Genomic DNA, 14608 nt, shown 5'->3' on the forward strand with positions numbered 1-14608 from the left:
AGTAAAGGGTGACGCAAAACATCGAAAACAGAAGAAAGACAGGGTTTGGCACATTTGAACAAAAAATTTGTATATAAAGTTAATCACAGACTAAAACATTTAAAATGACTTCATAAGCTAAGTTTACATGGTAAAGCAATAAAAACATCAAACAATATTAATAAAAAGACATGCATTCGCTTAAAATACTCACGGAATCATCAAACTCCTAATAGGTATCACTTGAAAAGATATTAGAGACAAATTCTAATCGAAATAAAAATAAAATGCACACACAGCATAGAACTAGAAGTTAGGATTGCCACATGCTATCATGCACCCCACGTTTTCTTGTAGAGTAACAAATGAGAAGTAAGTTTATCGTCGACCAACAAATGAGCAAAGAAATATTTCCTGTCCACTTTATAACCTGAATCCTTCAGCAGCTTATGAAGATGCGGTAGATTTTCCTCGAACGCCACAACGTACTCAGTACTTTTGGCCACCCTTTTCTTCTCGCCGCTGAACTTTTTCCACCAACTCTGAGGATCCCGATAAAATTGTTTCTCCTCGTGCTCGTAGCTCTCGAGCCCGGACAAGTCGGGGGAACAGTCCAGAAACCGGAGGTCGACCTCAGCATTGTGAATGTGAGAGTGGAAGGGAGTAGCATGGCACGGTGTCAGGAACACCACACTGTCACCCGATTTAACTGAGCTCGATAAATCATGTACAACAGAAATAGTACCGCGCTGGTGGAAGAAGCCGATGTAAAAGGCTACAATTATATTAACGAGGGCGTTGAGCATTATGATGGTGTAAAGAGAGGACCTTTCAATGTGCCGACTGATCCAATGTAAACCCAGCCCGGCCCAGACCATGCATATTGGCATCAGGTGTTGCACAAACCGGAACTCTTTGTGGGATATTGTCGAGAAGAAGAACAATGTTGCCAGCACGACACCCAAGAACTGCCTAGGATAGTCCCGCTCCTTGATGAACGCCACCGCAATGAAAATAGAATGAGTGCCAAGAATGGCAGGTACACCCTGAGACAGGTACCAATGCCAGGGATGTGCCCCGTACACCTCACTACCAGCCATGTTGAACTTGAGGAAGTTCTGGAAGACGAAAGTGAATTTTCCGTACATGTAGGAGTCGAGCAGGGTGGTTAGAACAAGAGTAGGAAGTCCGATGACAAATGCTTTGATAATCGAGGAGAATCTTCTCTCGGGACATTTTATCAGGTAGTGGACACCTGAGGTTTAGTTTGTTAAGTCGAGGTGTTTCTAACTTGCCTACAAACTGTTTTCAGTGTAAAAAAGAACCGGTTTAAGATCGGAGGTTAAAATCCAGAGATAGCTGTTAATTGGAATATGAATATGAATATCAGTGATATTTATAAGAATGGCAAACCTAGAAAGACCCAGAAAAGGACCAGAGTAGGACGTATAGCCACACTGAGAGCCGCCAGTATTACAGCCGGGTAGGTTACTTTGTCGTTGTACCTGAGATTCCTCTCATTATCTTTAGTGAGTATCAAAATTTTTTTTCAACGATCTATGAAAGTTTTTATACGATTCATTTAAGCAAATATCCAATATTATCAACCACTAGGAGATTGTGGAGGACTCAAGATCAAATATCAAGTTCCCTGTGGACAATAACAAAGAAAATCTAACCTTGTCGGCCATAAGTTCAAAGTAGCTGTTATCAACAATGTTTCAATGTTGTTGACGAGTGGACGCGGGGAAACGTAAAACAGGTACCTGGAAATTAGACATTATAAATAGAGAAGTACAGGGAGAATTTGAAAAGCAGGCAGGTTTATCGATATTTTCCGTTAACATTACCAAACAAACCATGATATTACTTTTTGTGACCTTGATTGAAAATGTTACACCTCACGGTATGTTGTGACGAGCTATGCTTGACAATCTAATCAAAAATTGGTCTTCATGAGCCCATTAGTAACATGTGCTTATTGCTTTATTGTCAGTAACCACGATTATCACGCGCAACAGACGATTTCCGTGTCCTTATGCAATATGCATATTACCTTTTATTTAGCGTGATCTATTTCTTTAGTTGTACTTGTATCGGAACAGTTTTATTTACGTTGACTACTCTTTCACAGTGTATTGTTAAGCTTTCAAGCAGTATACTATTTTGTTTTCTATATTCTATCAGACTTTTATACATTACTTTATCATATTTTATTGAACTAAGTTGTAGTATTGCCAGATCCAAGTTCATCGTTCAATTTGTAACGGAGTTTTATATTAACAGGAAACGATGTAACAGAGTCGATATATTTTAATGTTGCCATGGGGTGGTAAGTCCCCATACATCGTGGTCCGGTAGTTTCATTGCGACTTATCCCTTTAATCTGCAAAATGTCCCGTACTTTCTGTTTTCCACCTGGTCATATAAAAAAGTGTGTTTTATAGCCTATTAACGCACGCGCCGAGTTGCTTCACAACTCATCGAAGATGTTATATTTCAAAAAGATATTGTATAGTACGGGTATCACCTGTTAAAATACACGATAAGAATCTAATTTAAGTGCACATAATATTATTATTTACGTCTTCAGTTTACAAATCAGTGAAACACAAACATACTATGCGGGGGGACTACAGACCCCCTCAAAGATCTATAACATGAGGTCGTACGTATGTGCGCGTGAACGGCATCACCATTATGGTATCACGCGTTACGCGAACGCGCTTGATTTTGCCAAAACGTTTCAAGTAAGCGATTAGATCTTTAGATGTTAATTGTTATGCACATCTGCGATGTCAGACATCTAATCACTTTGCTCGGCTTATAAATGTAGAAATAATGAGGAAGTTGTGATGGTTACGGTGTCAATCTGATAGTAGTCAAACCTACGTTAAGAATTGCTTGGAAGTTGAAAGTGAGTAGGTCTACAAATACCAATGAAGACGAACTCCACAGCTCCACTTTAGAAAAAGTCTACCCTACAACCAGTGTGACTTGTTCATTTATATCATTACCAATTGTACAATAATTAGTTCTCCCCGAGTCCTGTACAATGGATCTCATAAAATAGCACAAAATGTGTGTCAGCGACCTCGTGAACAAGTGCTCGTACATCACAGGTAATTATTTAACAAATCAATAAAAAAGAAGATGATAACTAAATTACTAATTTAGTAAATTAGTCCTAATTAGTTCTAATCAGTCCTAATTAAATATTCCCTCACCAGGATGAGAGTTGCATTATGACGGAGTAGGTAGCTTGGGAGTGTCCGTATAACTTGACCACTAGTCGGTACAACAACACGTCACCTGCTCAATGATAAGGGAGGTCAGATTCAATAAGATCATAATATCATGATTTAATCTTTAGAACATAATATTATAAAGAATTTAAAACTTGTCATCAGTTTCATTGTCATAAATTTCTTTTTACAATATAATACAATTCTAAAAGTGACGTACTTAACAAATTTCCACTGACATCGTATTCGAGCCCGGTGTTATGAAAATAGAATAAACTCTTAAAAAGGCTACATTTTATAGTTTTATGTACCTAAAATGTCTAATTGATAAATGATTAAAAATGTTTGCCTAAATACAATTACCCGCAAAACAGAGCAGAGCTTGAAAAAGTCGAGGTACCAGAATGACAAGTGCAGCTGAGTCGAACCTTAGTAACTTGAGTACCTGAAGAAAATACGTAACCTTAGTAACTTGTAACCTTGGTAACCTTGGTAAATGTAGTTACCTTAATAACCTCACTTCCTGAAGAAGAGGAGTTACTAAGTATTTATCAATTAGTTTACTAGAATGCTAATAAGAAACTGATATATACACATCACAGTGCTGGCAAGCACGACCATCGCCCTTTTATCTCCTATACTATTGTACCCCCTATACTATTATACCCCTCTACTTTTATAGTATTTACCCCCTTTACTGTTTGGGTAAGGGAGATACTGGCAGCGGTCCACTAAGCTATTACTCCGTTGCTTTGCAGATGGCATACTGTACTTACTGGTTCGAGGATTCCGTCGTCAAAATTTGAAAATTAGAATATTTTAGACCACGCCCATTCAATATTAAAACACCTATACTGTTTTCTCTGAACATGCTGAACGCCTAATTTTTTCAGAGACGGTAGATTATCAAATGTTGCATATGATCTGAAAACATGAGGCAAAACGGATTAGAAATGACGAAGTTATCAAGCAGTTTCTGTATCTCGTTAACAAAATTGACTGGGTGATTATGTGACACCGTGACACAACACCTTAATTGGGCACCCTTAACAATTTCCATAATGTTTAACGGGGTAGTTAACAGGGTCACCTTATCACGTGATTAGGTAAACCAATCACCTGATCACACGTAATGAATAAACTCGTTATGCTTCATATCTCGGTCATCTGAGAAGCTACAGTTCTAATTCTTTCAGGACAAACGTAATTCGAATGGCCAAACACAATTCAATAACATTTAGCTTGATCCGGCTATCCAAACTATCAAATAAATGTGAAAATGAACCTCCATTTGAAAAAAATGAACACGAATATTTTTCGAGTTGACAAATTCCTCGAACCAGTGGTGGTACTAAGTCATACCAGAAGGAAGTATTTAAATTGGGCACTCAGTGACTGAGCTATAAAGGCCAACGTATGGGTACTGACTTTTGGCCCACCCTGTATTATAACCAATTATGGGTTTTGGTAAAATTAGACAACCTGGCTAAACTGCTTAAATCAAGGAACAGTCGGTTGTGATACGATAATAGGTAATGATGGGGGAATGTATTGATGAATATTATTTGGAGAATGTGTGTAGGCACTAGGCAGGTAATTAGTTCATTAGGCAACTAGGTAATTAGGCAGGTCAAAATGTTTCCTCAGATAATTAGTTGATGTATTTACATCACAGCAGTGTACGATAATCATCAGTGTGCGTTATGATCGAAACGTTTGGAAGATAATGTGTAGAATCATTGAAACATGTTGAAAATACCAGCAAGTAATTTAGAGTTTCAAAATTCCAAGTTTTATCATTTTTAGTGAAATATATAACTAGCCCAAGTTACTGCGTTTCTTGAACAAGGCACATATTTTCTCTTCTTCGTTATCGCCCCTTATCATGGCTCCTTCATGCGGGGATCATGATAAGATATTGAAGAACAATTAAATGCATGTAAATATCACGTGTTAACAATTCGCACTGGTGATTGGTACATTACGACGTCATTATCATGAAATTATAAATTGTTGGTCCACAAATTTCAGCTGATACGTAAAAAAAATAAAATACTCCTACAATTATCAGTTGATAATCTTCTAGGAAACCAGAGCAGCTCATTACTAATTTGGCGTATTATATAATACATCTCTTTTGTCTATACTAAGCAGTTGAGTTGATAAGGCTAGACAGTAACAGTTAACATTATAACTTAATCCCACAACATTAATCTGCCCTGACTTGCATGGCAACTTGGCATTATAATAATATGTCGGTTACAAGACTGCTGGAGTCGCTATAAGTTAGCCCTTGGAAGCTAAAGATAATGATCAAGCTTAACAAAGTAAACGCTGGTGTAATTTGTGTAAAGTGGTTTACAGAGGGAGGAGGGAGTCTAAAATGGCCAGAAATGGCTTGCTTAATATGTGAACTATCACTAACTGAGTGTATAGCCCATGACTTGGCATATTCTATCCACTTAGAACTGCATGTCACACATTTTTAGTCCACTCAATTAATCAGTAGTATGTAACTACCTACATACTACGTTACATAGTAGTATTACTACGTACTATAGAGGTGGGAAGGTCTGTGGAGGGCTTGCGTTATACATTATATTACATTACATATGACATTACATGGGGTTAAGGTTGTATCTTCTCGAATTTCAGATTATGAGTTGAAACATACGAGAGAGCTCTACACACTTTAATGAAGCAAAGAAATTCTTAGAACAGTGCGTTATGTACGTGATGTACGTGATGTACGTGATGTACGTGATGTACGAGATGTACGTGATGTACGTGATGTACGTGATGCGGGTTTTGTAAGAGGCCGAGGTGGAATGTGATGCGCTGCTATCTTGTATTCGTGTTTAGCTAAAGATTATCAACACTGCTATCAAGTTATTAACAGCAAATAAGCGGGCAAACTAGCCAAGGCTAGCCTGTGAGTGCTTGTAACGCGGTAAACGGTCTGTGCATTCAGACTATCCGACCGGAAAATAGATATAATGTAGAGGGAGGGGTTAGAAAAGCCCGGGGATAGTTCAATGTTTCATAAAACTAAAGCTTTTCATAAAATGTAAAGCAGACTGTGGAGCCAATAAAATAGTTAAGAAAAAGAGAAAATATAGTACTACAGTTATACTATGTATGTAGTACTATGTATGTATGTAATGGTTTTACAGTGCACTACGATGTAGATTTGTGCAGAAGAGGTACCCTAACCCAACCTTCCTTAACCCTCTATCACGCTGATTCAACCGAGGAGATGTTACACAGATGTGTTATGTCGCGTCGATCCAACAGAATCCTAAGTTGACTCCCTAGACTAGGTGACAACAGGAATGAAGAAATGGGACGAAGATAAGATCTGAGTCCCTCCCTAACTTACCAGTAAAGGAAGAGAGAAGAGTAGAGGGTGAAGATAAGATCTGAGTCCCTCCCTAATTTACCAGTAAAGGAAGAGAGAAGAGTAGAGGGTGAAGATAAGATCTGAGTCCCTCTCTAACTTACCAGTAAAGGAAGAGAGAAGAGTAGAGGGTGAAGATAAGATCTGAGTCCCTCCCTAACTTACCAGTAAAGGAAGAGAGAAGAGTAGAGGGTGAAGATAAGATCTGAGTCCCTCCATAACTTACCAGTAAAGGTAGAGAGAAGAGTAGAGGGTGAAGATAAGATCTGATCCCTCCCTAACTTACCAGTAAAGGAAGAGAGAAGAGTAGAGGGCGAAGATAAGATCTGATCCCTCCCTAACTTACCAGTAAAGGAAGAGAGAAGAGTAGAGGGTGAAGATAAGATCTGGTCCCTCTCTAACTTACCAGTAAAGGAAGAGAGAAGAGTAGAGGGTGAAGATAAGATCTGAGTCCCTCCCTAACTTACCAGTAAAGGAAGAGAGAAGAGTAGAGGGTGAAGATAAGATCTGAGTCCCTCCCTAACTTACCAGTAAAGGAAGAGAGAAGAGTAGAGGGTGAAGATAAGATCTGGTCCCTCTCTAACTTACCAGTAAAGGAAGAGAGAAGAGTAGAGGGTGAAGATAAGATCTGGTCCCTCTCTAACTTACCAGTAAAGGAAGAGAGAAGAGTAGAGGGTGAAGATAAGATCTGAGTCCCTCCCTAACTTACCAGTAAAGGAAGAGAGAAGAGTAGAGGGTGAAGATAAGATCTGATCCCTCCCTAACTTACCAGTAAAGGAAGAGAGAAGAGTAGAGGGTGAAGATAAGATCTGAGTCCCTCTCTAACTTACCAGTAAAGGAAGAGAGAAGAGTAGAGGGTGAAGATAAGATCTGAGTCCCTCCCTAACTCATCAGTAAAGGAAGAGAGAAGAGTAGAGGGTGAAGATAAGATCTGAGTCCCTCTCTAACTTACCAGTAAAGGAAGAGAGAAGAGTAGAGGGTGAACATAAGATCTGAGTCCCTCCCTAACTCATCAGTAAAGGAAGAGAGAAGAGTAGAGGGTGAAGATAAGATCTGAGTCCCTCCCTAACTTACCAGTAAAGGAAGAGAGAAGAGTAGAGGGTGAAGATAAGATCTGAGTCCCTCCCTAACTCATCAGTAAAGGAAGAGAGAAGAGTAGAGGGTGAAGATAAGATCTGAGTCCCTCCCTAACTTACCAGTAAAGGAAGAGAGAAGAGTAGAGGGTGAAGATAAGATCTGAGTCCCTCCCTAACTCATCAGTAAAGGAAGAGAGAAGAGTAGAGGGTGAAGATAAGATCTGAGTCCCTCCCTAACTTACCAGTAAAGGAAGAGAGAAGAGTAGAGGGTGAAGATAAGATCTGAGTCCCTCCCTAACTTACCAGTAAAGGAAGAGAAAAGAGTAGAGGGTGAAGATAAGATCTGAGTCCCTCCTGCCATTCCCACGTCAGATGTCCACTCCCAAACACCAGCTTGTGTGCCACCTGCAAAAACAGAGATAATAATGGTAGGCTCTGTAGAAAGACGGTATTTCATAGCAACTGACCTTTACTCACGTAACAGCTCACTAGGGTGTAGCGTGCTGACTGATATGTCCAGTACACGAGTCTGCTTTAATTCTGCAGACTTGTGATAAGATAATACATTAATATCACTCCACTGCCCCCCCCCCCCCCCCACTGTCGTGCAATAAACCCGCTCGTTATATTTGCAAGCTCTGTGTCAGAAGTTATTACTTACGTACTATACGAGTGTAAGTAACAGTAACACCAATAGTAACAGTAACAGTAACAGTAACAGTAACAGTAACAGTAACAGTAACAGTAACAGTAACAGTAACAGCAACAGTAACAGTAACAGTAACAGTAACAGTAACAGTAACAGTAACAGTAACAGAAACAGTAACAGTAGTACAGTAACAGTAACAGTAACAGTAACAGTAACAGTAACAGTAACAGTAACAGCAACAGCAACAGCAACAGCAACAGTAACAGTAACAGTAACAGTAACAGTAACAGTAACAGTAACAGTAACAGTAACACAAACCTCAGTGCACTGCCACGTCTCGTCTGGAACGTAAGAGGTCTGTACCACGAACACACTTGCTAGCCGGACTAGCAGAGCCGTCACGAACAGAACTCGCATTCCTGGAGCTTGCTAGAGGTAGTGAGGCGGTTACTAAGGGTAGTAGCTAGGGGTAGTGAGGCGGTTACTAAGGGTAGTAGCTAGGGGTAGTGAGGCGGTTACTAAGGGTAGTAGCTAGGGGTAGTGAAGCGGTCAAAACCTATAATCATGTATTTGAGTTGAGAAGAAAATATCTATTGGAAGATAGAAATGTCACACATTTAAAAAAAGTTGTTCTATAATTCATTCAGAAGCTAAAAGCAATTCAGGTGTCGTGCAATTCCTTTTTTTAATAAACCAATTGATTGTCAATTTTTTATTTGAACCTAGTTCTTTCTATTCTCTATAATTCAAGCAATTTTAAAACTATTCAACTTACGAAAAAAGAATATTATATAATATATTATACAATTCAAATTTATTTAAATATTTTCTTTCAGTACTTAAAACATAATTTTATCAATTAGTTATAAAAAATTAATAATTTAATAACTCAATCAGTAGAAAATTTAAGAGTTTAATAAATCCTGTAGCCCGTTTACCAAATGCTCAAATACACTTGTTCATTGTTCAAACAATCTGTTGGGGGTCGTTCACATATTACGTAATCAGCCGAGGGGGAGGAGGGGTTTCCAAATGCTTACGGTTGATAACGGGGGGGGGGGGGGGGGGGGGTTCGGTCGTTGATTACGTAATCAAAATTTTTTTTTTACCCTCTAGAATAATAACAATTTGACAATATTTTATTTCAAATTCCACTCAATTTCACTCTGATAGTGATAAAATTTAGAAATTGATCGAATATCCGGCTATAATAGTAAGTAGTTTAGAAGGTGCTTGGCCGGATATCATAACAATGATTTCGGCTCATCATGATAGCATGATCAGGGTAGCATGAAAATTGAAACGTAGAGAAAAGTGTTTTCTAGGAAAAAAGTAAAGGGGGGGGTCAGGCCATGATTACGTAATATTGCTGTCAAGAGGGGGGGTTGGGTCTTGATTACGGTTGATTACGGAAGGGGGGAGGGGGGTAAAACTTGCTAAAATATTGATTACGTAATATGTGAACGACCCCTTGTTGGTAAATTACAATAGAGCGTCCAATAATCAACTTCGATCAGCCATCAAAAACAAAACATTTGGCCAGGATCAACATTTTTGAATCATCACAATTTCACTTTACTCTTTCAGAAAATCATGTACATGTAAAATGTAAATCAAATATTCTCCAAACTCTAACAAATTATAGTTGATCTCTTAATAATAAGATATGATGGATGTTCAATATTATTAATATTGTACATTATATACTTAAAATAATAATAATAAAATTTTGTAGCTTGAACACAAACTCTAAGCCCAGTGGATAAACCACAAAACTTATGCTCTAATATTGTGTGAAACAAGGATACTAGATCAAGATAACTATCAAGGAGTCGAGTGTATGCATAGGACATAACAAGTTTTGGAACGAAGATGACATGCTTATGAAGCGAGCTATCAGTCTAATTGCTAATGAGTTCAAAAAGATCATGACATTAGGTTGCATCCTAAACAGTTTAAGCAAATGACATAAAGTTATACTGTCAATTAATCGCTCATGCCATAACTTTTCTTAAACAGGTGAGTTTTTAATAATGTTTTGAACAGATCAACATCAGAACAAGTCTTAATTTCAATTGGTAGTTGGTTCCAGATTTTCGGAGCAACAGTCTGAAACGCTCTTGGGTGCGATCTTGTAGACCCAACAGGTAGGTGTAAGGAGGAAGTTCTTCTGCTACTCGAACTAACAAATGTTACCAGATCACACAGATATGCAGAAGCAACACCATTGACTGCTTTGAAAATCAGTAAACATAACTTAAACTCAACCCTCTCCTTCACCTTGAGCCAATGAAGGGATTTGAGCTTTAGATGATGATCAATTCAATGTAAAATATTGAAGTAGTGTGTCATAGTCAATCTAAAGATCTAATATAGTTTCAAACACACCAATAATTATGAACCCACCTTTATGTTTAATATAAATCAGTTATAACTTTATTATGATAAATAAGTAAAAGAGCAGATGAAAGACACTGAATTAGTATATTAACTTTTTTCATGCGATTTTAAAATTACTGAAATGAACCATATTTTAGTTCGGACGTTCTTCCTCATAAAAAACTTTTTGCTTTTTATCTGCTTTAAGATTTTCTCAGAATTTCCTTCAGTGTTTTATGTAAGGATTCTCCGGAGGCTGAGCGGTGTAAGGAGGAGGGTGAGGAGATGAATCTTGAAGAGGAGGTGGATACGCAGCACTTGTAGCAGTAGGTGGGTATTGAACAGGAGGGTATTGAACAGGGGGGTATTGAGCTCCTTCTGGACGACATTGGGCAGGTTGGTACTGAGGTGGAGGGTATTGACCAGCCGATTGGTTGCTAACTTGTCCAGGGGGTAACTGTTGACCAGGAGGAAACTGTTGGCCAGGAGGAAACTGTTGGCCAGGAGGAAACTGTTGACCAGGGGGAAACTGTTGACCAGGAGGAAACTGTTGGCCAGGAGGAAACTGTTGACCAGGAGGAAACTGTTGACCAGGAGGAAACTGTTGACCAGGAGGAAACTGTTGACCAGGGGGAAACTGTTGACCAGGAGGAAACTGTTGACCAGGAGGAAACTGTTGAACAGGAGGAAACTGTTGACCAGGAGGAAACTGTTGACCAGGAGGAAACTGTTGACCAGGAGGACTTGTGATTGACATTGCAGTTCCAGTTGCAGTGGGCTGGTTATTATATGTGACTGGTTGTGCGTTGATAACTCTCCCCTGGTTCCTTTGTTTCTGGCAACAGCACTTTTTGCAGCAACAGATGCAACAGATGCAACAAATAACAAACATGACGACAGCAGCAATAGCTATGATGACCATTGTCATATGGCTCATTCCAGGTGGTTCATAACCTGACAAGCACATAGCTTGGCCATGCCCACTTTGAGTGCAGACATCAGAGGTTGAGCAATATATATAGCCTGAACTAGAACTATATCCATAATAATAGCATCTTAATTCACCTTCATAATACCTGCTATCTTCACAATGATAGTATTCCTGATCACAGTAACTCCAAACCCCTGGCGATGTTTCGCATTGCGTATGATAGCACTTTTGAGATTCCATCCATAAACTAAGAATGAAATATTGTTAGGTTAAGTTACTTATATACGCTAATCTAACTGCATATAATGCAAGGCGCAGCCAAGTGCAATAACTGGTGTCGTATTATACATGCAATTAGATTTGCTTAAAACTCCACGCGATTTTATAATCAGTGTGATTACCGATTAGTACATAATAATAAGAAAATATAATCTGTTGTTATATATGTTGTTATAGTTGCTCTCAAAGCAGTTTTGAGAGCAAATTTTGATCGGTTTTGTTGTCGTATTATATTGTGTTTTGAGTGTTTTACAATTTGCTGTGTTTCTGGTAAGGATGATTATTTTTGATGTGATATAAACTGACTTACTTTAAGTCCGGATATCCGATCGATTGCTATATTTTATCACTATTTTATCCATTTGAATATTTTTAATTGGAAGTGGTATTATTCTAGTCTAGGGAAAAAAATTAAAATGTTATTATAACATAAGGAGTCATCCACATATTATGTAATCAGCCAAGGGGGGGGAGGGGGGAGAGAGAGGGGGGTTTCCAAATGATTACGCTAGTGTAATTTTGACACAATAGCTATGTGTAGAACTGATTATGGTGGAGAAGCACAATCACTTCTGAGAACGTGTCCAAACATTTCTCATCTGGATTCAGCAATCCTCTCTGAGAGTGGTGTAACTTGGCATATAATAGTTGTCGGAGAGTGCAGATCATGAGGATTACACACTCACCCTTCCCCCCTTGAATTCTGGATTGGATAGATATTTATGTGCAAACATAGTCGTTTATACTCTATGTCTCTTTGTTAAAAAATAGATTTTTAAATAATCTCAGGAGTTAACTTTGTTCAGCAATATCAATATCAAATAAACTACAAATTAAATTATTAAATATAAATTCCATCTGATCAAAAATTTATAAGTTAAGATAATAATTGAAAAGTTACATCAAGTGGTTAAAAATGCCGAAAATCTTTCCTATCTGTAGTACAATCATGAGTTTGTGATAAGTTCTTAAGTGGGAACAGTGTATGCAGCAGTGTTGTATGTCAACCGTACTGCAGAGTCGTGATCCAAGAGATACCGCTTTCCTCCAGGGTTCTTTATTTGTTAATGTTCACCCTTTTCACTTCATCTTGCGATATAAAAATGAATGAACTCAGTTTTGTCCTCATTAACACATCCATTGCTATTGGTGACAGTTACCTTAATCTTTTGAGTGCCATCTTTGTGTAGAAAAATTATGTTCCACGCCTCAGAAATCACAATCCTTTAATCTATACCACTTTTCATTGATATAACATACAACTTTACCTATTGTAATTTCATAATATATTAAAATACAGTCCACCTCACTGAAATATACTTTTGTTCAGTGATTGCAAGAACTTCAATCATCAGTAAGTCCAACAGCAGCTTCATAAGATGGCGGAGGGGATTCACCATCCTCATCTGAAGGTGCTGGAGATCTATCAAGTCTCTTCTTTCGTCTCAATAAAAAGCGATAGATGAAAATGCCAGCACATATCAGCGAAAGTGCGATACCAGCTGAAATACCCAACCAGCTATATAGTGTTAATTGTTTTAGTGTACCTCTGTCAGCACACGCACAAGAAGGGAATCCAATTGTTGTTGTAGTCACAAACACAACTGATTTTATCGGTGCTGTTACATATTACAGCATCTACTGCTTTCTCCATACAGATAGGTTTTATACTGTCTTTATATTGACAGATTTGATGGCCTAAATCACAGACTTCGATTGTATTAGAAAATTTGCCAATTCCATGACATTTAAACTTTTGACTTTTTCTTGAACATGAGATTTGTACACAATCGATGACGTGACAAGCTGTCAACAGAAACAGAAAAACGATCATAAAATGTCTCTTCATCATTTTAATTAGCTTGGAAGAGGGATAGATCATTTATCAGGGTAAGCCTTTTATTTCCTGTAATAAAAATTTAGATGTCGGTGACTCGTAACAATAATATAAATTTAATTTCCATCAATGTAACGTGTTATTAAAATAATTATGGCCCCATATTGTGGGTGGGTCAATAATTTATATTGAAAACTAACTAACGCAGAAAATTGAACAAGGATTTAATAGCAAAACAACTGTGACTAAACCTCCAGAGTCTTTATTAAGGTTTCCGAAATTGGTATGTAAATTTGTAGTTTCGGTAGAATTAATCCTCTACATGCCCAAATAGACTCCCATATCTGTTGTATAAGAGATATCCCAGTATTCAAATTGCTTGCTCTTTTCTATGGGAAAGCAAGAAAATTTCTTTGCAATAGTGAGTTGGTGAAGCTATTTAATTATTAAAATTACTATTTTATTTCATTATAGTTAGTATATAGTAATACACATTTTATGCACAAATCCAACATCCGTGAAGGGTTACTAGATGGCGGCATGGCGCTCAGCCTGTCATTCCGCCTTATCTCTATTATATTCCATATGATTATGAGCATAAATATAATAGCCTGAGGTCCCCAGCTAGGTCATTGTAGAGTTTTTTGGGTAAAAAACTACAATATCCCTAATTTACATATTCGGTGGTGCACGATAAACATAAACTTGCTCGGATTTTAAAAAAATGTTTGTACCATTTTTTTAGAGACTGTGATAATTTTCACAGTACCAAATTTGTTATATATTTTTGGAATGATCAGTGAGTTTCGCCAAGGTGCCATATTTGATGGTGCGCG

General features: G+C 37.9%; 1 protein-coding gene across 1 annotated transcript; it reads right to left on the bottom strand.

Moving 5' to 3' along the window:
- On the bottom strand, positions 1 to 11899 carry LOC134816664 (GPI mannosyltransferase 3-like). The gene is made up of 8 exons (XM_063825617.1): positions 11791 to 11899; positions 8665 to 8775; positions 8001 to 8102; positions 3588 to 3669; positions 3207 to 3291; positions 1659 to 1745; positions 1393 to 1484; positions 1 to 1234 (listed from the first exon to the last, which is right to left on the bottom strand). The coding sequence occupies exons 1-8, from the start codon at positions 11794 to 11796 to the stop codon at positions 312 to 314; spliced, it is 1488 nt and encodes a 495-aa protein (XP_063681687.1). The 5' UTR covers positions 11797 to 11899; the 3' UTR covers positions 1 to 311.
- Between the last annotated feature and the right edge of the window lie 2709 nt (positions 11900 to 14608).

This window comes from Bolinopsis microptera, chromosome 6, assembly GCF_026151205.1.
Source record: "Bolinopsis microptera isolate Bmic1 chromosome 6, MBARI_Bmic_1.0, whole genome shotgun sequence".
NCBI lineage: Eukaryota > Metazoa > Ctenophora > Tentaculata > Lobata > Bolinopsidae > Bolinopsis > Bolinopsis microptera.

What these genes read in the sequence shown, in the direction of transcription:
- LOC134816664 (XM_063825617.1), bottom strand. An exon ending in TTGAACTTATGGCCGACAAG is followed by an intron (nt 1,485 to 1,658) that starts GTTAGATTTTCT and finishes GAGGAATCTCAG; the next exon opens with GTACAACGACAAAGTAACCT. An exon ending in CCTTTTCTGGGTCTTTCTAG is followed by an intron (nt 1,235 to 1,392) that starts GTTTGCCATTCT and finishes ACTAAACCTCAG; the next exon opens with GTGTCCACTACCTGATAAAA.